This window comes from Sander lucioperca, chromosome 9 (assembly GCF_008315115.2).
Source record: "Sander lucioperca isolate FBNREF2018 chromosome 9, SLUC_FBN_1.2, whole genome shotgun sequence".
NCBI lineage: Eukaryota > Metazoa > Chordata > Actinopteri > Perciformes > Percidae > Sander > Sander lucioperca.
Window position 1 is genome coordinate 7,762,515 of NC_050181.1, and position 23,393 is coordinate 7,785,907.

The window sequence follows — 23,393 nt, forward strand, 5'->3', positions numbered from 1 at the left end:
GTGACGTTCGACTTTCATGAGGTTATTATTAACTAAGAGAAGCATGTGAATTCTGAATGAGCCTTTGAGGCTTACAATATTCCATTTATTCTTAGAACTAAAGTACAGCAAGAGCGCCAGAGTCCCAACTCCAGCCCTGAATTATATAAGGTTTCTCTCAAATCCCAACAAATAATCATGTAAATATGTTAAAAATGGTGAGGTATGATTAGGTATCATACATGTCATTTCTTTTCTCCCTTCACACTTGAAGGGTTTGTCTCAGTCTTATCCACTCATCCTGATGCAGGTGAGTGCACAGAGGAGAGGGTGAGTGTCATCTGCAGCTGTCAGTCGGTCGGAGTGATGCCCCCTGATGCAGCCTGGCATATGTATATGACACTTAGTGACAGACTGGCTTAAGTTATGTGTAACCAGTGGACATTATCCTTAAAAGGGTATGTGTTTTTATTGGCTAGGTGTAATTCATTTGAGAATTTGATGCTGTATATTTGACAAATTATACATGAAGATTTTGGCTAATGACATAAGCAAATGCTGGGAAGTTATTCTTTCCTTGTTTCCGCTCCTAGTCCCTGACCCAATCACACCGTGCAAACACACACATGCTGAGAGAGACAAAGAAAGAGGGAGACAAAGAAAGTGAGAGAGGACTTTACAAAGTGGCTATTCCTGGATACTTTCCAAGGGTTTTGTCAGTCACTATGGAGATTTGGAAAATAGCCCCCGCAATTGAATTCCTCTGTTGTTACCATGGTCGAAAGCTATCCAGCGTAAAACCTCCATTCCCTGAAATGAACAGCTGTCGTCATTACTCTGCCCATTTTGCTGACCACTGACAGAAAAGCTGGTGCTTAAGTTCCAGTACAGTTGCTTCAGATAAAGAGATAAGAAAATTCCTCATAACTAGAGGTAGATTAAGATTCTTTACTTAATTAAAAGTACTAATGAACAAATTTAAATACTCAATTACAAGTAAGTGATAAGTAGTCCTTAAAACTACAGAAGTATTATCAGCAAAATGTACTTAAAGTATCAAAAGTAAAAGTACTCTTTCTGTAGGAAAATGGCCCATGTGATATATATTATTATGTATGACATTTACTTGTGTAGCTGGTCAAGGTGGGTCTAGTTTATATATATATTAATAAAATATAATTAACTGTATTAGTCCAGTGGTTTCTAACCATTTGAGAAGATAAGATGGCAAATGCCTCTTTGATTGAGCTGCTAATAATTTATAGACATGAAATGTGACAAGGGGCCCACACTAGACATTGCCAAAATGGCTGGGAACTTCAGCTTTAATCTTAACACAACAATTAAATGATCTTTTTTATTTTTCTGTAAAATCTTAATCCAGTTGTCAGATAAACTAGTGGAGTAGAAGAACATTGAAATACTACTTGAGTAAATATACTTTATACTATACTTACTTTATTTTCACCACTGAAATAACCCGACTACCATGCACAGACTTGACATAAGCACATTTGGGGGTTAGTGGGGGAGAGTAGCGTGGATATACAGGCATACTTCGTTACATTTAGATTTACTTCCGTCTGATCTCCATACATTCACTGAGGCGCAACAGACACATTGTGCTGCAGCACTCCCTCCACTAAATCTGCCATGTCATGCCCCACAAAGAAGCCAACCAATTTGTCCGACCAAAAAACCAAACAAGCAAAACAAAAAATGAACTTAATGTAAGATATGGACACGCTGTTGCAAACTGCACACTACAAACATGCAATTTTGCAACTTTATAAATAATATATCATTCATTTCCAGTAAGAGTTCATCTCTGTAAACAGGGCAGCCCCTGAATCTGTCTCTGTCTGGGTTTCAACGCTGGAAAATAATGTTGGACGATTGCTATGGCTACTGGGTGCACGGGTCTGTGATTCACCATCATGGGAGATGAAACAAAGGATGCCTTTTTGCTGCCCAGTGCCTACGGTTTTGAAGCGATGACACCCAGAAACAAGATTTAACTTATCTGATGCCCTTTCCCATTACAGGCTGACTGACTTTGAATAATGTTGATTCTTATTTGATTCTTCTTCTAGTCCTGTTGTACAATGTTTTAATGAGCTCCCCTGCAGTGTTGTTGCTTTGGAGAGAAACGGGAACCTCAGCAACAAAAATAAAAGAACCAAACGATAAATTCCAAACATTGCCAAGAATGGGAGCTATTTGGCCTAAACTGTGGCACTGGCAAACAACGGGCTACAAACAATAATTACGGCCTACTGTCTGCATTCTATCGCTGCAGTTAGGTGACAGATCAGCAATACACAATCCCTGCTCTGTCTGTGACAATCCCGGCCTCCTCTGTCTGTCTCTTTGGCCAACACTGGCAGGGCTGGCTCATAATGGGCCTGAGAGCAGGAATTTTTTACAGCCCCCCCTGCCTCTAAGTGAGTGTTGATCATGTGAATTTCCATTGCCTGTTTTAGTAATGCTCAAATCCTCAAAATGACCGACAATAACGTTTCTTGTTAGGCGCACCCTCTCGTAGCTGTAGAAATTATCACAAGAGCAAATGAGGAAGTGAGGTGACAAAGTATAAGAGCGCCAAATTTTGCATTAGGAGGGAGGTTGGGGTGGTTGGTTGGTTGGTCAAACAAACACAGGACTTTAACTCAGACAACCAGGGTTCGTGTCACTTGTGAAACCAAAGGTCAACTTTCATTTTGAAATTAACCAAGTTTTACCGTCCTCATTTTAGTAGTTTTACGTGACTTATTTTCAGCCAATCCCTGATGTTTTACTAACCCTAACTAAGTATTTTTGTTGCCCAAATTAGCCTAGTTGCGTTTCACATTGAATGTGTTTAAAACTGCGCCTGTTACGTCAAATAGAAGAGTCACATGATAACGGTCACATGATTAAACCTCCAGCGTGCAACAGTAAATAAAATGGCTGTATGTGTCGTTTTCGTTGTCTTTGGAAATGGACCTATAATTTTGTTTAGGTTTGAGGATGTGTTGGCCCTCTAGCACCACTGGCATTGATGCATTTACATAGACAATACCTGTAAACAAAGAATTCGGTACAGTTTCCCCTAAATCAAAAGATCTCAATACTACTTTCACCACAGCACTTAGCCTATTCCTGAGTCAAATGCTAAGATATACCTTTTATAATAATAATAATAATAATAATAATAATAATACATTTTATTTAATGGCACCTTTCGTGACACTCAAGGTCACCTTACATTAAGTATAGTAATAAAAGCATTCAAAAACAATGAAGCATTAATAAAACATCAGCACAGTCAACATTAGATAGGACAAGGCTCAGAAATGAATTATTATCAACAGTTAAAAAACGTGAGATGATGTTAAGGCAGTTAGAGTGCATAGGTTAATTTTATAAAGATGGGTCTTTAGAGCAGTTTTTAAATTGTGTAACGGAGTTCAGCACATGGATGTGAGTTGGTGTCCTTACATACATACCGTCCCTACAGTCCCTACAGTTAGTCCTTACATATGCTCATAATCTCCCTTTTAGAATATCCCCTGACCACAAACTTTACTAGATTATTATTGTACAATAACTTCAAAGCTGGTTCTAAGTGGCAAAGCCACTCCTGACAGTGTGACTTATTGGATTCCTTAAGGTGATTGAGTAAAGAAGTACATTTACTTGTGTACGGTACCTAAGCACAATTTTGAGGTACTTCTACTTTGAGTATTTCTATTTACTTCTATTCCATTTTAAAGGGGATTTTTTGTACTTACTCCATTATGCATTTATTTCACAGCTATAGTTACTTTAGATTTAGCAACCAAAACATGCGATCAGTTCATAAAATATGATGTAATAATGTAGATTATACGCTGGCAGGAAGGAACTATTATGTAATTAGCTCCATCTGGACCAATTACAACATTGAAGTACAATGAATACATCGATAATAATCACCCAGTAATAAGATAACATAAAACTGACAGGAGCCATTTTGCATAATCACTACTTTAATTTTAATACATTATACATTTTGTTGCCAGTACTTGTAATTAAAGTTGTTGTTTTTGAATGGAGGGCTTTTGACTGCAACGGAGTATTTTGTAGTGTGGTATTGCTACTTTTATTTCAGTAAGTTGTCTGAATACTTCTTCCACCACTGCATACAACAGGGGAACAAACTAAATGTAGATATGTGGGTTACAAAAAATTATCTTTTTATTGATCTTGCAGATACTGTAAGTAAACTAAATTGTTTAGTACGATACAGACAATAAGGATACAACTTAAACTGTTAACTCCCTAATGTTGCTCAGACAAAGCCAGACTGTAGTTTGATGTTTTCCCAAGCCTATGATGCTTTACAAAGATCAGACCAGCTTACTGAGTAGCTGGGTTTGTCCCTGCACAGTCATAGCTTAGGGGCAACATGCCAACTTCAATCCGCTGCAGCCACCTGAGCCCTCGAGGCAAAAATGTGATCTCTGTGAAATAAATATTTGTGCGTTCAGGCTGCTATCTAGTCGACAAACATAACAAAACCTTTTTTTTGTGTTTTGTAAAGAGCACAGTACACCCAGTAGCCGTATGCAGTGTAGCTGAGAGGTGTAGAGTGTCCCTGGCTCAGCTCTGCTGCTGCCCTGCGTCTCCCTTCACAGTCACTGAATCTCAGCTAGTCAGCAGCACTGCAGTACTGACAGCTCTCTATGCAGAGAAGGGCGAAAGAAAGGGAAACAGACAGACAGGGAGTGAAAGAGTCTCCCCTGATATATTTGATACACTGTATGTTTATTATATGCTGCAGGTCAATTTGGGGGAAGGGTGATTACTAAGAACCTGCAAACATACAAAGCTGCGGCAAACCTGCTGGTATTTTATTACTTTGAATTTGTACCCCACCCCAACCTCTCTCTCTCTCTCTCTCTCCTCTCTGTAAGTGTGTGATCGTCAAAAAGAATCATGTGCGTAATAGATTAGCAGCCCATATGTGTTTGCATGTTCCGTCACTTGTATGATGTCTCTAAACCTGATTTATTGAGGAGTCTTATGACACACTGCTTGATCAAATAGATTGGACAAACCCATGCAGTGTGAAAATGCATGTGGAGTGTGTGTGTTTATCTAAAGGAAGAGACAAAAGGAGAAAGGAATTTATTAAATGGATGAATCAAATTTGCTGCACTGCATTAACTCAAATCTGGATTGTGAGGATGCAATTTTCCTGACATGGACAGAGCCCTGGGAAAACCTTCTGTCCCAGAGTAACACATTTTAATGTCACCGTTTCATTTTTTTTTTCTCATCTTCTTTGTCCCCTTAACTATAGCTAATAGTTCTTGGAGATCAGACCCATATCCTACTGCTTCAGGGGTTTCTGGCAAAACATCCAAAATAAATCCTCACAAGAACTACTGTATCAATAGCCCAATCTGCAGCTCCTGACACTCACGTGCTGTTGTTGAAACAAATGCAATTAACCAAATGTGACTTTTATTGTTGAACATCTTTGTGGTGACAGAACATGCCAGACCTCACATATCCTTAATTTATTGTGCGCAATAACCTTTTGGCCTAGTTTGATCCAGCGTCTGTTATGGACCTGAAATACAACTTTCGTGTAGCCTACTCCGTTCTCTGATTGGATCGTCAAGGTGTCACTCAGGTCACTGTTGAGTTATTTGCATGAGGAGGAGACTATAAATAAGTAATGGGTTAGGAAACGCCTTCCCAGGCGCACTCCGTTGATGCAGTCGGGACACAAGCAACACTGAGCTACTGTCTGAAAAAATACCAGCAAGATGTCTTATAGTGCAGCTCAACAGTCTTCTTACAAGAAGATGTTTGGCGCGGAGAGAGTCGCGACCAGGATCAGCTACTCCAGCCGCCAGTACTCCAGCCCGGTGCGCTCCTCCCGGGCATCCTACGGGTACTCCTCCGCCCCCTCGACCATCTACGCAGCGAAGACCCGAAAGCTCCGGAGCAGCGCAGCCATGCCCCGGCTGCCCTCCGAGAACTTGGACTTCTCCTTGTCCGATGCCATAAACAGCGAGTTCATCACGAACCGCACCAACGAGAAAGCTCAGATGCAGTCGCTCAACGACCGCTTCGCCAACTACATCGATAAGGTCCGCTTCTTGGAGCAGCAGAACAAGATTCTGCTGGCGGAGCTGGAGCAGCTGCGGGGCAAAGGCACGTCCCGGATCGGAAATCTGTACGAGGACGAGATGCGGGAGCTGAGGCGCCAGGTGGACCAGCTCAGCAACGAGAAGGCCCGGGTTGAAGTTCACCGGGATAACCTGGCAGACGACATAGACAGGCTGAGAGAGAAGTAGGAGGCGTGGCACGTCTCTGTTCAGCACTGTGTGATGTTTAAGAAACTCCATACATATTTTGTTATGTTGTAGGCCTATAAATCAGATTCGTTATTATCAGTAGGCCTATGTGCATGCCCCATTTATTCATAACCTTGCTATATAGACTTAATTACAGGCTATAGCTACTTTAGTAACTAGTCAAATATATATACCACCTCTATGTCTGAGTGAAGTTTATCTCTCACTGAAATGTTTTCATGAAGAAGTGGAGGCAGAAAAGGCAAACAGAGCTGGGGAGGCAGAAAAAAGGGTCATGTCATGCTTTTAAGGTGGAAGGGAAGAGTCCCATCAGCTGTTAAAATAAAATGCCTGCTTTTTGTCTCTGCAGGTTGCAGGATGAGATATGCCAGCGGGAGGAGGCTGAGAGCAGCATGCACAGCTTCAGACAGGTACAGTACAATTCATGTTGTGAAATATAGAACACACACACACACATACACACACACACAAAGAGAGTAATAATAGGGAATGACCTTAGTTTTCTACAGCAGAAGATGTTGATTACTGAGTACTGCCCCACTTCTCCTGCTATTCTGCTTTAAAAAAAAACAACTAATGATGTAAAACCTCAATTATCTTAATGAGGCTTACTTCTAACGGTTATGTGGTGTGAATGTCTATTTGGTCCCCTACCTGATCTCTATCTAATTATTGCTCATGAGCTGCAGAGACAGGAATGCACTCTTCTGATGGCACAACAGCAGATTCTAGTCATGATCCAAAATAACTGTAGAGCAGAACTGACCCTGTCCTGGTACAAAAGGCCAAGTTGTGACTGCTGAGTTAAATCAGGCCTGCAATGAGGAGATCTTTTTAAGTCTGACTGGTCACACTGAATGAGCTGGACAAAACAGTGTGGACCCAATGTGGTTATCAGAGCGAGAAGACAAGCCACCATGTGATCCGGCTGTCTCATTCAGGGAGAGCATCAGCACATTAAAATCTCACTCGTTTGTCAGTGATTGTTCACTGTCACTGGGTTTCATTGTGATTAATGAAGTGATGATGAGTCGTGGAAAAAGTTTAAAATGAGTGTCACGCTACAAAAAAAACAACAAAAACGAGGTGCATTTGCATAGCTACAGACATAAATAAGAGTAAACTTAAATTCTCCAGTGATTTTGTGCTTGCAGTATGTTATTAATACTTTGCACCATCACAACCTTGTCTATATGAATGGCAGGAAGGAAGTCCTCTGTGGCCTGCCATGGTGCCACTCAGTCAGGCAGACAGTCACTCTTCCAGCCCCGGGCCTGTTTGGGGAAACCCTGCTGAATAGCATACTTTGTCTGTGGCATTATAGCAAGAGCAAAGGTCCTTTATTTGCTGATACCTCAATTATCAGCCTGCCAACGCCCTGACAAAGCACAGCGGTGCGGTGCCACAGCGAGTATGTACGTACAAGAGATAGAATTAAATTGAATATGTTTTGAATACAATAGTGTTATACATTATAGTGATTTTTCTTAGTAAGAGAACATTTGCTTCATGCTTAATTCAGTGAAGTTATAAATGGTAAGCTGCAGTAATTATTGTAATAATTGTAATTACTGTATCTTCAAGACAGACACACAGTAACCGAGCTTCCAGTGGAATGACTAAATGTCTACCAAAAGAACCAATAGAAACCTTCAAGTCAGGAATGCAGTTAGGTAAGAATAAATGGGATTAAGGGCCTCTTGAATAATGCTTTGTGGCTCTGGGTGATCTACAGTGTGTCCTTTTATTAAATCAAATTCATTTATATAGGGATTGAAACAATCTCACTGAATTTCTTTTTAACCTCTTTCCCAGAAGGAAGGATAAGCATCTAAGTTTTTCTAAACCTTACCAAGTAGTTTTTCTGCCTAAACCTAACCAACCTGCGTCCATTTCACAACTTTAACGGTGTGTTTAAAATGCTCCTGTGGGTTGTACTTCCTGCCACCGTTAGGGACACTAGTTAATGAAATGCTCCTATGGGTCCTATTAGATGGTAGGAAATTAGGAATAAATAACCTATATGGTCATATAGTTTGGAGCACTTGGTGGCAGTGACATCTGTCATGTGCCCGCAGTTGATTTCTATTGGATGCATGTGTTTGTGACCTTTCCTTGCTACACAATGGGTCATTGTGTGTACGTGGCTGTTGTGTGAGTGTGTCTGTACAGCATGTTTGAGAGAGCATTTTCTTTCTATGTCAGCAAAAACATAATGCATAATTCATGTAACCTTCACAAGTCACCTTGTTAAGAGTCAGTGTCACTACACAGGATGTGGACAATGCTGCCCTGGCCAGACTAGACCTAGAGCGGAAGGTTGAGTCACTCCAGGATGAAATCAACTTCCTCAAGAACTTGCATGATGAGGTAAGCTTTGTTTTGTGCATGTACTGCCTAATAAGCTAAAGACACCCTTATGACTACTGGGCCAAATAATTTGAGGTATTTGTTAATCTGGTCAGAGTACCAAATCGGTAGGGTTGAATACATCACTGCAATTAAATACAGCTAGGAAAGTCATGGAAAAGTATATAAATGAACATTAAAATAAAAGTCTACATACTAGCAATACTGTCCTCAATGTATGTCATCTGAGTAAGCAAAAAAGTATTTGTACATGCCAGTTCTATTGATTCTATTGCAGGAAATGCTGGAGCTGCAGACCCAGATCCAGCAGCAGCAGCATGTGCAGGTGGACATGGAGATGGTTAAACCTGACCTTACAGCTGCTCTGAGGGACGTCCGTCTGCAGTATGAGAGCCTGGCTTCCAAAAACATTCATGAGTCTGAGGAATGGTACAAATCCAAGGTAAAGATTTTCTACAAGAGAATGTGGTGTAATTTAAAAAATGTTCAAGAAATTCATATAATTCCACATTCTGCACTTTTTAGATCTATCAAATATAAGGCGGCTATAATCAGTCTTTTTCTGTTAATGTTAATGTTCTGGTAATTGATCACATGACTACTTGTATTTGAAAACTATTACTCCTAGCGATAAACCCACCTGACTATGCAGATCTCCTTAATTCTACAAAGCATTTTAGTGTCTTTCAGCTCTTTGTTTTGGTTTTCTGACCCCCAACTTTACTGTTTTGGATCATTTTTCATGGCCCTCGTCAGCGTTGGTTTTGGCTGCAGTAGGCACTACCTGCCCAGCACCAGATGACTGTCAAAGTTAGCAACTAACTGGTGAACTCTTGAGGAGCATTTAGCAGCTAAGGAGACACATATCCCCCCCAGGACTTAGTAGAGATCAAAACAGAGCTAAAATAGAGTGGATATTGGACTTACATTCACCAGGTGGCCAGAAACACAACTCCAAATTAATGATAATGTTGCTCCTCATCTGCTTGATTTGTAAATAGGTGTTGACTGTTTACTAACAAGTTCACCATATCAACCTAAAAAGTTATAGTGTCACTGTTGTGTTCACAGCGTGTTTCCATTGCCCCATGTGGCCCCAAAAATCAGCTGTTTTTAATTTTTTTTCTTAAAAAAAGGCATTAAATCATCTGCCAACATACTGAAAAGCAATGCAGTAAAGTAGAACCTTCCTTTCTTTATGACCATTGACCATTGGATTGTAATGACCAGTGTCACCCCAAAACTGCTTCAACCACCAAGCTAGTGTCTGCAAGCCTTTTGTGGCCACATATTTCATCACATGCTTCACGCTATCTGCCATAGTCACTCTCCCTCAACCTCTGACTCATCATTTATTGACCAGTTGACTCAGTTCTACCCTGTGCTCTCTGTGTTTGTCACTGGAATCACCAGTTTGCTGACCTCGCCGAAGCGGCAGCGAAGAATAATGATGCCTTGCGACTGGCCAAGCAAGAGGCCAATGACTATAGGCGCCAAGTTCAGTCACTTACTTGTGAGGTGGATGCCCTTAAAGGAACTGTGAGTATGCAACATTAGGCTTACACTGTACTGCACAAGATAATAATGCAAAACCCCACATTTTTCAATCCTTTTGTAGCTGGAATCAAACAAATGGAGCACAAAAAGTTCAGACACAGCTGCATACTTAAATAATGACACAGAAAATGGATACACATCCAGGTCACAAAAGCAAAAAAAAAAATCACCCTTCTATTTTATTGTTATTTCCACTGCCTAAGTGTCATTTTGATCCCACTTGGTTGCTGTCCCAGAACGAATCCTTGGACCGCCAGATGAGAGAGATTGAGGAGAACTTCTCACTGGAGGCGAGCGGTTACCAGGACACCGTCAGCCGCCTGGAGGAGGACATTCGTAACATGAAAGATGAGATGGCCCGTCACCTCCGGGAGTACCAGGACCTCCTAAATGTCAAGATGGCCCTGGACATAGAGATTGCCACCTACAGGAAGCTGCTGGAAGGAGAGGAGAACAGGTGAAGGATGAAGAGCTTCAAAATGTCTAACTGATAGAGATGCTTATTAACATTCATGACATAAAACAAGGACACAAATGTTGATTTGTGGACTGTATTTCTCTATTTTCAGAATCTCCACCCCATTGCCAAACTTCTCATCTCTAAACCTGAGAGGTAGAATCACAGTCTGCATGTTGATTTCACAGCAGGAGTGTTAGAATTAGTTATTATATGGCCAGATAATAAAACAACACACCTCTGTTTTTTTTTTTGTTTTTTTTTAGAAAAAATTACTGAATTCAAACCCCATTCTGAAGCTACAACAACTAAGAAGGTTCTCATCAAGACAATTGAGACCAGGGATGGTCAGGTAGAATCCACTTCAAGTGACTTTCAATCAATAAAGTAGTTTTCTGATGATAATTTAAGCTCAGACAACCTTGCTAACCTTTTCTTTGTCCTCTACATCCTGGTTCAGGTGATCAACGAGTCAACCCAGAACCACGATGACATGGAGTAATAATGTGTTTGCCAAACAATCAACAAAAGCAATACTAAGAAACACATTTCACCGGGGCTACAAGCAAGCAAACAAACAACACAAAAAGCAAACAGCTTCGAAAAGTGCCTTTTGTATGTGTTGAACAAGTAAGCCTATTGGTTGACACAGACTGTATTTTGCTTCCTCCTCTGCTGAAAGTATTCTCTTTTGTCACCTTTGTTTAGACACAATAATGAAATCAGCACAACATAGAAATCCTTATTGAGGTCTACAAAAATCTTTCTTTGTAACCAAAGTAGTATTTTTTTGATCAATACAGCATGCACACTCCAGGAAATCTGTATGCTAAATATGTCACAATTGCCTGTATGCAGCAATAAACCAGTAGGACTGTATCTCAATACTGTGCGCACAAGGTGTAATACTTTGCTGGTATTTGGTATTTGCTGGTATTGCTGGTAATATTTTTTAATGGTGATGAAGTAGAAGTAGTAAAACAATTCCTCATATGAATAAAAGGGGAATTGTCATATTTTAAGTAACAACAACATCCACATTTGCAAGCAACCAGTCTTAAAAAGCTTACATTATTCTTAATGAGGTAAAAATTGTAAATGCATCAGCTGTTATAAGAAGCAAAACTGATTTGGAGACAAAATTGTCCAGATGTAATATCATAATCATCATGATTTTTATATTTTTGAAAGCAGATATAAGACACTAAAAACCGGAATAAACATTTATAGAATACACAGAATAAACATACTTTCTTATTCAGGAGCTTCAGCAGGGTCCTCTGGTTGATGTCTCCTGGTGCACCATGCCCTGCTGCCTGTAACCTAAAGTCATTTAGAGAAACAAAGTATTAGAAATACCACACCATAGAATACAATCCCCTGCTAACTGTGGTCTTACAAGTGAAATTACCAGGGTTTAATCAACATCTCTCAACAAAAACTAAACATTACAGGCTTCACAAAGCTATTTTTTGCAGGGCTGTTGTATTGGACAACATTAGGTTGTTCATGTGGACCTAATGAACTGTTCACTCAGTGTGCAGTGTCACACCTTTGGTGTTCATAGTTTAATGATAGCTTTGTCTTGGTGGATCCATCATGTCCCAGGTACATTACCAGCTGAATAGCAGCAGGGACTGACTTACTGAAAGGAGGAGTTGGGTATTACAGAGTAGACAGAAGTAACAGTAGTGTAATTAAGAACAAATTTAATAAAGGCATAGTTACAACTGCTAAATGTACCTCGAGGCAAGATCGTTTTGTCAACTGTGGTTTTAAGAGTGAACTTTGAAACTCAACTTTTAGGCCAACACGGACGACTATGTGTTCATAAAAAAAGGAAATTTGAAAATCTACAATTCCATGACAACTGTGCAAACTCCATTGAATGATGCTGCTCCAGGACAGCTACTACATTGACCTTGAGGTAAGATTGTGCATCAATTGTAAAAGGCTTAAAAAATGATGATCTGTCACAGGTCATTTGTTCAAAGTGCTATCAGAATGTATGAACACTGACATTGCATACTAAGATAGAATGTGCTGTGTTATGATGTTACTAAGTACATTTAATAAAGTACTGTACTTAAGCACAATTTGAAATAGTTTACATGAGCATTTTTGCTTCTTTATACTTCTACTCCACTTCAAAAGTAGAATATTGCACTCTGAAGTACAATATTCTACTTTTTACTCCCACTACATTTATCTGATAGCCATAGTTAGTTTTCAGATTGCATTTCACATAAAACATGATTCGTTCATAAATAATGATGCAATACTTCATTTATCTACCCAACATATACAGTTGTTAAAATTAGCTCCACCTCAACCAGCTTACATTACTACGCACACATATATCAAATACATTACAATAATAAGCCATTCTGCGGCATACTGAGTACTTTTAGTTTTGATGCTTGTGCATTTTGCAGATAATATCCTACTGCTATGCTTTTATTCAAATAAGATTTTGAATGCAGGCCTCTTGAGTTATTTTACATTGTTGCATTGCTACAGTTTGACAAAATAACATTTTATCATTACAAAGGTATGGTCCTTTAGTCACAGGTCACTTGTTCAAAATAATATCATAATTGATGCTGCCCAATGATAAGATCTAATGTTAATGTGTGTAATGAGATACTTTACTTGACTGCCATCTGTCGGTGATTAATGTCAATTGAACTACCTTCAGTGGTGGGTCATTTACAGCAGGCTACGTTTTGTCAGAAGTAGCAAGATGCTTGATGAAATCACATTTATCCCAGATACGTGATTTTAACAAAGGAAATTCTATCGGTATTCTTATGATTATCATAAACAATATTAGGCCTCTTTAAATCAGTGCATGTGTCTTTCTGCCCATTTTAATAATCCGGGATACTTGGCAGTTAATTAATGTCACTAGTTTTCGCCGGTCTGCCCCGAGAGACCCGCGTGTCTGTAGGCAGAGCAACTTACTTATGTGACGTGTCTGTCGGAGGAGACACAAACCGAGGGAGACATGCCGACATTCTCCGGTTAAACTCTGTTTTTCGGTTCTTTAATCAATTTGATACCTTTCTGTCGGTGAATTTATCTAAAAATGACAAGCTAACGGGTTGTGAATGACAGACGTGGGGGGTTGTTCGTTGGTTTCGCCGAGTTAAACAAACATGGTGTCGAGCATAGATATAAAAACATTTTGTTTTGTTTTATTGTGTGAAGTTTCAACCGGTTTTGAGTGGCACGAGAGGTAAACTCAGAGTAACCGATTCTAACTGAAGCTTTTTAACCTTTGTTTGGTGATGGGCTCGGTGACTTCTGCTCTAACACGGACAAGAAACGCGTTGGTGAAAGTGGGTTCAGAGCCGGAGGACCCGGACAGAAGCCAGTCCGCTCCGCAGTCGGACCGGGCCAAGAAGAAGAGCACGCTGTTCAACGTCTCGAGCCAAACAGGACGGCAGAGTTCCCGCCAGGCGCTGTCCGAGGTGCTGAGCAGACAAGACTCCGTCGGAGCTAAACGCACTTTGAAGAAAAAGACTTCTGACGGTCAACAAAGCAGTAAGTTTAACAGCTACTGAGCTTGTAACGTAAGAAGTTACCCACCTGTTGGTTTAATGTGCATTTGTTGCAAAGAAATCATAATATACCGTGATGGAGATTAACACACATACATTTACTCAAGTAGGCCTACTGTTTTTTTTTTTTTTTTTTTTAAGTAGGGCCTACATGTGCTTTACTTGGATATTTCGTTTTTATGCTATTTTGTACTTCTACTTCACTACATTCCAGATCAATTTTTCATACAAAACACATGATCAGTTTATAAAAGTTGATGCATTGTTCTATAATTACCCAACAGTAGCCTACTGTACATGAAGCCTGAAAGCTCCACCTCGAGGAACTATAGGTTTGATACTTTTTGTTGCTAATACTTATACTTTTACTTATACGATTTTAGTTGCAATACCTTTTACTTGTAATGGAGTATTTGCATAGTTTTTTTGCATCCTTTACTTTTACTCAAGTAACTGATTTGAATGATTCTTCTACCACTAATAGCAAATATACATTAGGCTATTCATAGCGGACATTTTGACTTGTCAGGAAAAAGCACAGGTGAAACTAATAAGACTAACGATCCCTGTAAACCATTCCAGTGAACCAGCAGCAGGGCCCTGAGAATGCTTATTTAAATGGGATGCAGTTCTTATTTATGTTATTGATTACACTTGTGCGTTTCCTGCTGTGACATGTCAAAATGTCTGCTGTGAAAACGTTTTTTTCTTTTACCAGGGACAGCAGTACTCTTACTTTCAAATGTTTACACTACCACTTTCTAAAAAGGCTCCCTTCACAAAGAGTTTCTTAGTTATAACTAATTGTTCTATTCATAATTATTAAATAATATACTAATGCTTTATACCGTAGATAAGCTACAAGCCATTAAAATGATAACACTTGGGGGCATTTTGCTGACTAATGGTTTTACTTTGGTTGAGAAGTACGTCTTGTTTGTAATGATTCTGTACCGCAAGTAAACTTTTAGTAAAGTATCTGAAAATTGTACTTAAGTACTGTATCTGAGTACATACTTTACACCACTGACATGCAGTTTAACCATGCAGTTAATCTATGTTTGGCTTTGTACTTTTTTGAATTGATCACCAACTAAAGGTTATATGTATAGTGCACACTCCTTCACTCAGTGATGTCGGAGTCAGTGAATTATAAAAGTAGGCTATCATAGTGATAGATGGCCACTCAGTTTGTCAAATTAGCAAATTTAGTAAGTATGCTTTCTGTTATTTGCTTATGAAACATTTCTCCCATTTTTTTGGGAGCATCCTGGCCTCAATTACAGCTGTTGTGTGTCTTTATACTGCACATCTCTGTGGTTCCGTTCATGGATCTATCTGTAGATGAGAGCAACTGGTCACTTCAGAGGATTACTGTGAATATGCTAGTGGAAAAAAGGTATTCACTGAATAAATGTGAAGCTCTTTGATGGCCAGCCTCAATGCAACATATCTCCACTATACCAAAGCATCTCTTTGATGTGTCCCACAGACTGAAATACACCAAATTACAGTCCTATTAATTTTAACAAATTCACATGTGAAACTGCAATATTGCAGAGATGTGTTGTGTTTTCTTTATTGGAAATATATGGTACAAATATTAACTGAATCAGCATGAGTTGTCTGGTGAATGTACACCAGAAATTAGGTGCTTGTCATGGCAATGACATATCTGTAAAGAGACTGGCTGCACACACTAAGCTCCAATCATTTAATTGCATCACAAAGTTAGACTACATTTGGACTTTTTCAAAGTAAGTTGAGATGGATTAACATGTAAAATTGAAGTTGTAATTTTTATTTTTATGGGAGATACGTGGTACAAAGTTGACAGTTCAGTGAATCTCTGTATGGTACCAGTATATGTGTACCCTTTAACTACTGTTATACATACAGCATTTTTATTCCTTAAACTTATTTAATGTTTTTTTTTTTTTTTTACACTTTTACCTTTGTGTTAGTCAGTGTTTCCTTCAGTTCATCTCGTTTATCTTCCGCTGATCCCACTGATGCCACTTCTAGTCCCAACACCCTGCATATCTGTCCCAGAGGAAAATAATTCTCCCTGCCTGACTCCTAAAATACCACCTGTACTGTGGTGTTTCCATGATCTTATGACAGTGTAGACTCCCGCTGAGTTTCCTCCCTGGTCCCAAATGATGGTCATGTGTGTTGAGGAGTCTCAGCTGACTGTACACTCATCTGATTCCACCTGAGGGACAAAACACAGACACCTACCTCCCGATCTGCTCATCTGTCCGGGTCCCTTCAGTGTTAGATAGTCCCTGCAGTGTAGAGATCTCAACTACTGCTTAGTTGGGAAGTTAGGGGACTACAACAGTTTGACATCAGCTCTAACAACTTTAGACCATGGCTCTTATCTGAGCTGCCATACCAAATGAGACCACACACCCCTTCAATTAAGATGGATGAATCATTTTTAAATAGTGTCAAGTCTATTTCAGCTGCCCATAATACATGACCAGTGTAGCAGGCGCTTTATGAGAAATGTCATACATTCAGATGTAAATATAACGTACTGGAGAGATTGTACAACAACAGGGATGTTGAAGAGCAGCAATTACCCTGCTGTTGATTGCCTTACTGGCACAAGAACTGGGTCATATTCTGACAGTTTCCCGTGGTGTACAAGAAGCTGGAGTCACTCTCATAGCATATATTAGTCATACTGAAAGGTATTTTATTAGATTGCACATTTGGATGAGAAGCAGTGGAGTAAAGTTGTGTTTGAGACTGTAGTGTCACACATTTTTGAGGGGAAAGATTGAACCATTTGTTTAATGTGTGTCTACTTATGCTAATAAATGCTAAATAAAGGGATGTAAAGTAAAGTGTTACCAACATTTGCAGAACATGATTAAGTTATTAATCTTCAGTAAATCTTCATTAGTATCGCATGAAGGCAGCATGTATAAATTTGCATCAGGCACTGAACGAACAAATGTGTTAACAACCCTTCATAAATGCGTACAGTATAGAGGCAACACAAATCAGTGAAAGATGAATGTATTCATATTTTAATAATACAGCAAGCTTATTGAAAAGTCTGTGATTCAATGGCTGTCATCTGGTTTAGAGCTGACTAAACATTGAGTGTGTAAAATGCAGTTACAAATTTAATCAACGTTTGAATGATCTTTATTCACAAAGTCCTTGATGAATAGTCTTTGGTGTGTGTGTATGAATCAGTGGGACATTGGAGATTAAACTGTTCAATTTAAATGGATAAACTGCTTAATCTTTTTACAATGTATCCTGTCTGTAAGAAAACAAATTTCCCGTTAATACAAAAACACTTTAGTTATCAGAACCAATAACCAAAAACAAGCTTTAAGATAACAAAACAATGCTAATAATCCATTACAAGCCCAGTGGCATGTGATTTATGCTCATATGTAATTGAATTGCATTTGTATTTTGTGTCAGTACAAGAAGTAGTGTGATGTTCATGTTGCACAGTGAAAAGTAACTTTAAATGTTCCTCCTTTAACATGGTGGCTTGGGTTCACATCTGCTATCATACATCTAGTCAGTGTTGACATTCGTTATATTCACAATTTTTAAGATACCCTGTGGAGTTTCTGACCACTATTGGCACTACTGAGCAATTCTTTATGATGGTCCCCATTTGTGGTTTCACAATATTCCAATGATTTACAGGTGGTGGTAATGCACCAAGAAATGCAGCAATGTGCCAGTAAATGCAGAAAAGAACTGCTAGCTAGTAAACATGGATATGAATAATGCAAGTTTTATAAGGGAAATGCATTTAACACGTTTCTTTGTCAAGGATACACACAATGCATTTTAGTGTCAACTTTTTCTGCTCACAAGAAAACTCTAAAGGGCCCCTTTAACTGAGTTGCTATGTTGCCAAGTCCTAACTATACCTTATATTACAGTTGCCATGTAGTTATTTTAGGAAAAGGCAATTTAAAAACACTGGTCTTGAACATTTTACAAATACATTTAGAATGAATTTGGTGGGGCAGCACTAAGAAATATGTTTATAAATACGCGGTCAGTGAATATGTTGCAGAGTTGTTTGACATGAATGTTAATTACATTTCTGCGTTTTTGCAGAATAGCTGCATATGAGCATTCCTTGGGATACGGTTCATTTGTAAGAGATGATGCTACTTTACCATAGAGGCTGTATTCAGTTAAGTACTGTCTTTTTATACGCATTTAACTATGGAAAAATAATAATTTGCAACCGAGCACGTGAGTTACTGAATTAGGTGTTATTTTTACAATCAACACCTGCAAGCATTTCACTCTGGTGTATGAGCTGTGTGGCCTCTGTGACCAGTGTAATAATTTGCACAGTGTGCAGGGTCGTCAACACTTCATGTGTGACATTGTCATGAAAAGAGCGGTAGTTTTGACGCTGTCCAGATAACACTGATTAGTTGCTTTGGTCTGTTGGGGGAGTATGTCTGGGATGTGTAAGATGCCTGGTTCTAATCAAAAGGTTTCAAAAGGTAAACATTTGTTTATCGTGCTTACATGACACTCATCCACTTAACTGGTTTAGCTTCTTTGACCCGGAACCATGCTGGTGCAAAAATCATTAGCTAAACGCGTGCACTTTATAGTTCAATATTTTTTCTTTAGGGTCTTTGTGCAGCAGGAGATGACAGTTCATGTAGCTCTCTGTTTTGTCAGCTCATTTCCCTCGGGTTTGCAACACAGGCTAACATTATCCTTGAAGGTGCCTCTAATGAGTATTTAGCAGGGGAAAAGGCAAGCTCCCTGACACCCTGTGTGTCCTAATTACATGACTGTGTCACTGTGGCGACAGTGGTGTGGGGACTGACAAAGAGCAGGTTGTTCCACAGTCTGGGGGAGACCTCTAATGAGCTTGTTTTTCTGTATGATTGTTTTTCTGTATGATTACATAGTTGTTGTCTTGAATCGTGATGTGCAACTGGGACAGATTACACAATCAAAAAGCCCCCAAAACTGACGTTATGTTTGAATCAATTACACAATAAAAAAATGATAGTGACATGTCAGTTTATCAGAAAATAAGGAAAATGTAGGATTATAATCCAGTTAGGGATTGTAGTGATTGTCATTTATAACATATTTTATTTATCTGAGAGTCAACATATACTTTAAATATGCTGATTTTTTTGGATGGGACCTTTACTCACTACAAATAAAAACAGGACTGTTTGGGATAAATTTGGTGCAAGAGGCCATTTCTAATCCCCCAAATTAGCCCTCACCTCCCCTTTATCTTCACAACCAATTAGTATCTAGTGGTGATGGCCTGTCCTGGTGTTTGATGGCCAGATCAAAGGTTGAGCAATGTTTCACCTTCAATGGACATAGAAAAGCAAGCAGGTGTGTTTTTGTGCGAGCAATCCACTGTAACATTGGTTTGTTAAAAAAACAACAACTAAAGTTTCAACTAAAACTTTTGCCATCATCCCATCAAAATGGAATGAGTTCTGTCTCTTTTGCATTGTTCCGATGATCACTGTCTGCACAGATGAGAGATTCCCCTGCCTGGGAACTGGAAAAATGATTTTAGTTATATCTCTGTAAAATGCATCAGCTTAAGTATTAAAATGTATGTTTATTCTACCTGGTTCATGTCAAATAAACGTGTTAAAAAATGTAGGTGTGGAAGACACTAAAAATGACACAGTGAAATAACTTCAGTATATATACTACTACTATACAATAAAAAACACACTAGAGTGCTATTTGCCATATCAACCCCTTCGTCATCCTCAGTGTAATCTATGCAATATGTCTGCTTCCCGTTGCCTAGTGACAGTGACGTAGTCCTGGTATTGACCCTTGAAGAAAATGGATCTTGACAATGACCTAACAGATGTATAGGTATAGGATATACCACTTAGAGCCGCTGTTGTACTACAAACCACCTGATCCTTTTGAAATGTGCTCTGGCATTAAAACCAACATACATCAGATTATGTATTGTGTATTTTTGCTTGACAGGTATGAACCAAAATTCTTGGCACACACTTGGTATCTGTGTTGTCAAGCTGTATCAGCAGCCGTGAGTCACGCCTTTCTTATTAAAAAAGCGTAATGCATTTATGAGTAGTGGTAGTTTAAAAAAGCAATAAGCCCTGAGAGGCCGTGGTTTACAGTGATTTAACAACAGGTAAGGGGTGTTTGGCACGACGCTGGCCTCAAGTGGCTTATTGCTTTTATACAATGGTCAATACATATACCTGGCAATGTTTCATAAAATAAACACACATCAACCAAAAATGCAATAATTTATTAAGAAAAAATAATCATTCTTCTGCCAAGCAATGTAGTTCTTCAGTGACATTTAGCAGAACATTGTTAAAGCTTACCAGAGATTGTTGCTAGTTTGTCTGCTTTGGATGGAGATAAAAAGGCCAGTGGATTGGGCGGCAGCAATGACAGGTATTTTTCCAACGAAGCGGCAGGAAACAGTGGGTTCCCTGGCTGCTCAAACATAAATCTCCTAGGCTCTCTTTGTTTCTTTCGCCGGCATCTTTGTGGTTTTTATTTTGCCATCCACTGAATGACAGCGTTGCGTACTTTTGACGTTCACGTAATTGTGATGCAGTCAGAGCTGTGTGTTTATAGAATACTTTACAATGGCTTCGAAAAGCCGCTTAGCCAATCAAAATCCATGACTGGAACTATCCATTTTATAAAGCGTTATTGAAAACTAAAAGACACAAATTAAACAACAAATTGAAAACTAATAATTAAAATTTTAATAATGCATCAAATTAAATGTAGTTAATACAAAATGCAATTGCATGATCATTTTAAGTTAAATTAAAAGGCACACACCATCTGTAAAAAACAAAAACAAAAAAAAAAACTCTTGTTTGACTTACTATACTTACATTTTTCAAGATTTCAAGATTGCATTAGAAAAAGGCTGTGGGGTCATTCTGTAAAATAAACAGGGTTTAGTAGGAATGAACAACCCATCGGTTTTGGTTGGAGGACTTGTTGGCTGAACGCCTCCACCATCCTTACATTAGCACATATTGAGGCTTTTAACATAATGTTCTGTGAAAAGTTTTCATTGGCATAGTTAATAGCGTAATACATAAATCTGTAGAGCACCACATAGCCCTCTAAAGCATCATAAACGCAGAAGCACACTCCTTCAGTTAAGTGTATTATGCAATCTCCTCTCTATCTTCCATAACCCCAAATGCATTAAACGGGAAGCTTTGAATATACTGCAGCAAACTTTGACTATGATGAGCAGACACCCAGTCTCATGGAATAAACCCCTAAAGAAAGCATTAGTCTTTAGCACCTTTGTAATTATTTCATTAATTGCACACATTATTTTAGACTCATTATTTAGGGATGCATTTTATATTGGTGACAGGACTGCAGCAATATGATAATATCATTAATCAGTGGCCTCAACAGGCTAATCATTTTTAATTGTAAAGTCAAATTAAATCACATAGCGTTACCTGGTGACAAAAGTAAATACTAAAAAAGTCACAATAGCCATGAAACAGGCGTGTGCTTTATGTTGCAAAGTGAGAGTGTTGCAAAATTAGGATCCTCACTTATTGCTATATACAGTATCATTGGAGGCTGTAAAGAGCATGGTCACTGAAGAGAAAGAGAGGATAAAGAGCTCTTACTGTAGCTTAGCTAGCAAACAAAATTACATGGATTGTAATTATCTAACAAGTGCATAATGTGTCTGCTGGAACTGCACTGAGTGACTCAAACTGGCTCTGTTACAATTGGGTAGATCTCCTGATTGTGATCGATTTTCTTTTCCTCAGACACCTTAACTGCTACATTACTTAGACATTGTGCAATAATTATTGTTTATAGTACCATTGTTATGTATACGTTGTGTGTATGTTTGACTATGTCCTTGTTTGACAGATTATTTAACAACTGGTGAACACTCACCCTTTGAGACTGCACACTCATTTCAGTGTTTGATCACTCTTCAGTGTGTGATTGTAGTGCAGGTTTTTAAAGTAGGTGTTGCCACTGACATTTGCAGCCACACAGAAATCATGTAGGACTTAATAACTGTTCATTAATGTGGGGACGTGTTAATGCTTCTAAATCCATTGTCTTTGTTGTCATATTGCTTAGATTATATTACATGCCACTAAAGTAAATTACATAATTTTTATTGTGGTTGTTATTATAAAGTGGCTCAAGGGAAGAACAGAGAGGGAAAAGAGAAGAACAAACACAACAAACACATCATAGGCCAATATTAGCTTAAATTATTCTGCATTAAGTGTAAAGAGGACACATTGTTTAGTTTGCTTTTCTGCTATACCATAGAGGAGTGAGCAGTATAAAGTAATCACTAGTGATCTGTAGGTAAATTATGTTAAAATGACAACTAAAAGACATTATGTCTTCTTGCCCATGTGCCTGCTATTATAGGCTATATTATATCTATTGAATTTAGAAAAAGGTGTGCGAACAAGCCAGAAGCCAGGAGCACTCACAAACACTAATCAGCAGGGAAAATGAAACACCAAAAAATTCTATAGCTAAATGTCAGATGGTGCTAATAAGGGGAACTTTTTATCCTCTGTTGATCTGGTGTGTGCATAGGTGAGGAGATGTAAAAGAAATGTAGTTTTATTAAGTATAAAGGGGCAATCTTTGCAGGGTAACACTTAGCGATAAAGGAAGCAGTGTCCTTGCTCCAGTGTCATTTCCAGTTTAAAATAAATAATTTCGAGGCAGTATGTGCGCTCTTACAAATGTAACTACTCTATTGGGTAATGTAGAACTTGTTTTTTTTCCTTCAAAAGAAGAGTATACTATGTACGCTGTTAATGGGCTCCAGCTTTCTGTGGCTGAGTAACTCCTGCAAAATGAAAAGCAGTGGCATTGATTTAATGACTAGTTTTGACTCAATACACATAATCACTCTGTCGCTATCTTTCCCTCCACCTCTTCCTTTCCTCTCAGCGCTCATGCACCCAACCATTTTGTGGCTCAACACGATTTCAGAATTTTTGTAGGTTTGAGTGTGTGTGAGCAAAACAAGAATAGACTACAAGAGGATTGTTTCAAACCAACTCCGAGCTTTTCAATGCTTTTTCTATG

The 23,393-nt window shown here is 38.8% G+C and overlaps 2 protein-coding genes across 3 annotated transcripts in view; both read left to right on the top strand.

Moving 5' to 3' along the window:
• The first annotated feature begins 5,691 nt into the window (after window positions 1–5,691).
• On the top strand, window positions 5,692–11,619 carry LOC116045960 (vimentin A2). The gene is made up of 9 exons (XM_031294011.2): window positions 5,692–6,307; window positions 6,682–6,742; window positions 8,607–8,702; window positions 8,980–9,144; window positions 10,116–10,241; window positions 10,496–10,716; window positions 10,829–10,872; window positions 10,983–11,068; window positions 11,177–11,619. The coding sequence occupies exons 1-9, from the start codon at window positions 5,778–5,780 to the stop codon at window positions 11,216–11,218; spliced, it is 1,371 nt and encodes a 456-aa protein (XP_031149871.1). The 5' UTR covers window positions 5,692–5,777; the 3' UTR covers window positions 11,219–11,619.
• Window positions 11,620–13,668: 2,049 nt separating this feature from the next.
• pde1cb (phosphodiesterase 1C, calmodulin-dependent b) overlaps window positions 13,669–23,393 on the top strand; it is a 107,456-nt gene continuing 97,731 nt past the window's right edge. The window contains exon 1 of one of the 2 annotated variants that reach the window (XM_031294012.2): window positions 13,669–14,262. In XM_031294012.2, the coding sequence (XP_031149872.1) occupies window positions 14,007–14,262 (256 nt within the window). In that variant the 5' untranslated portion in view covers window positions 13,669–14,006. The remainder of the gene's footprint in view (window positions 14,263–23,393) is intronic. The other variant, XM_031294013.2, reaches the window with a different exon arrangement.

Bases quoted from the DNA above. Each gene is read 5' to 3' on its own strand.
- LOC116045960 (XM_031294011.2), top strand. From the start codon at position 5,778: ATGTCTTATAGTGCAGCTCAACAGTCTTCTTACAAGAAGATGTTTGGC. The intron at 6,743-8,606 runs GTACAGTACAAT...GTCACTACACAG, and splicing joins GCATGCACAGCTTCAGACAG to GATGTGGACAATGCTGCCCT. The intron at 11,069-11,176 runs GTAGAATCCACT...ATCCTGGTTCAG, and splicing joins TTGAGACCAGGGATGGTCAG to GTGATCAACGAGTCAACCCA.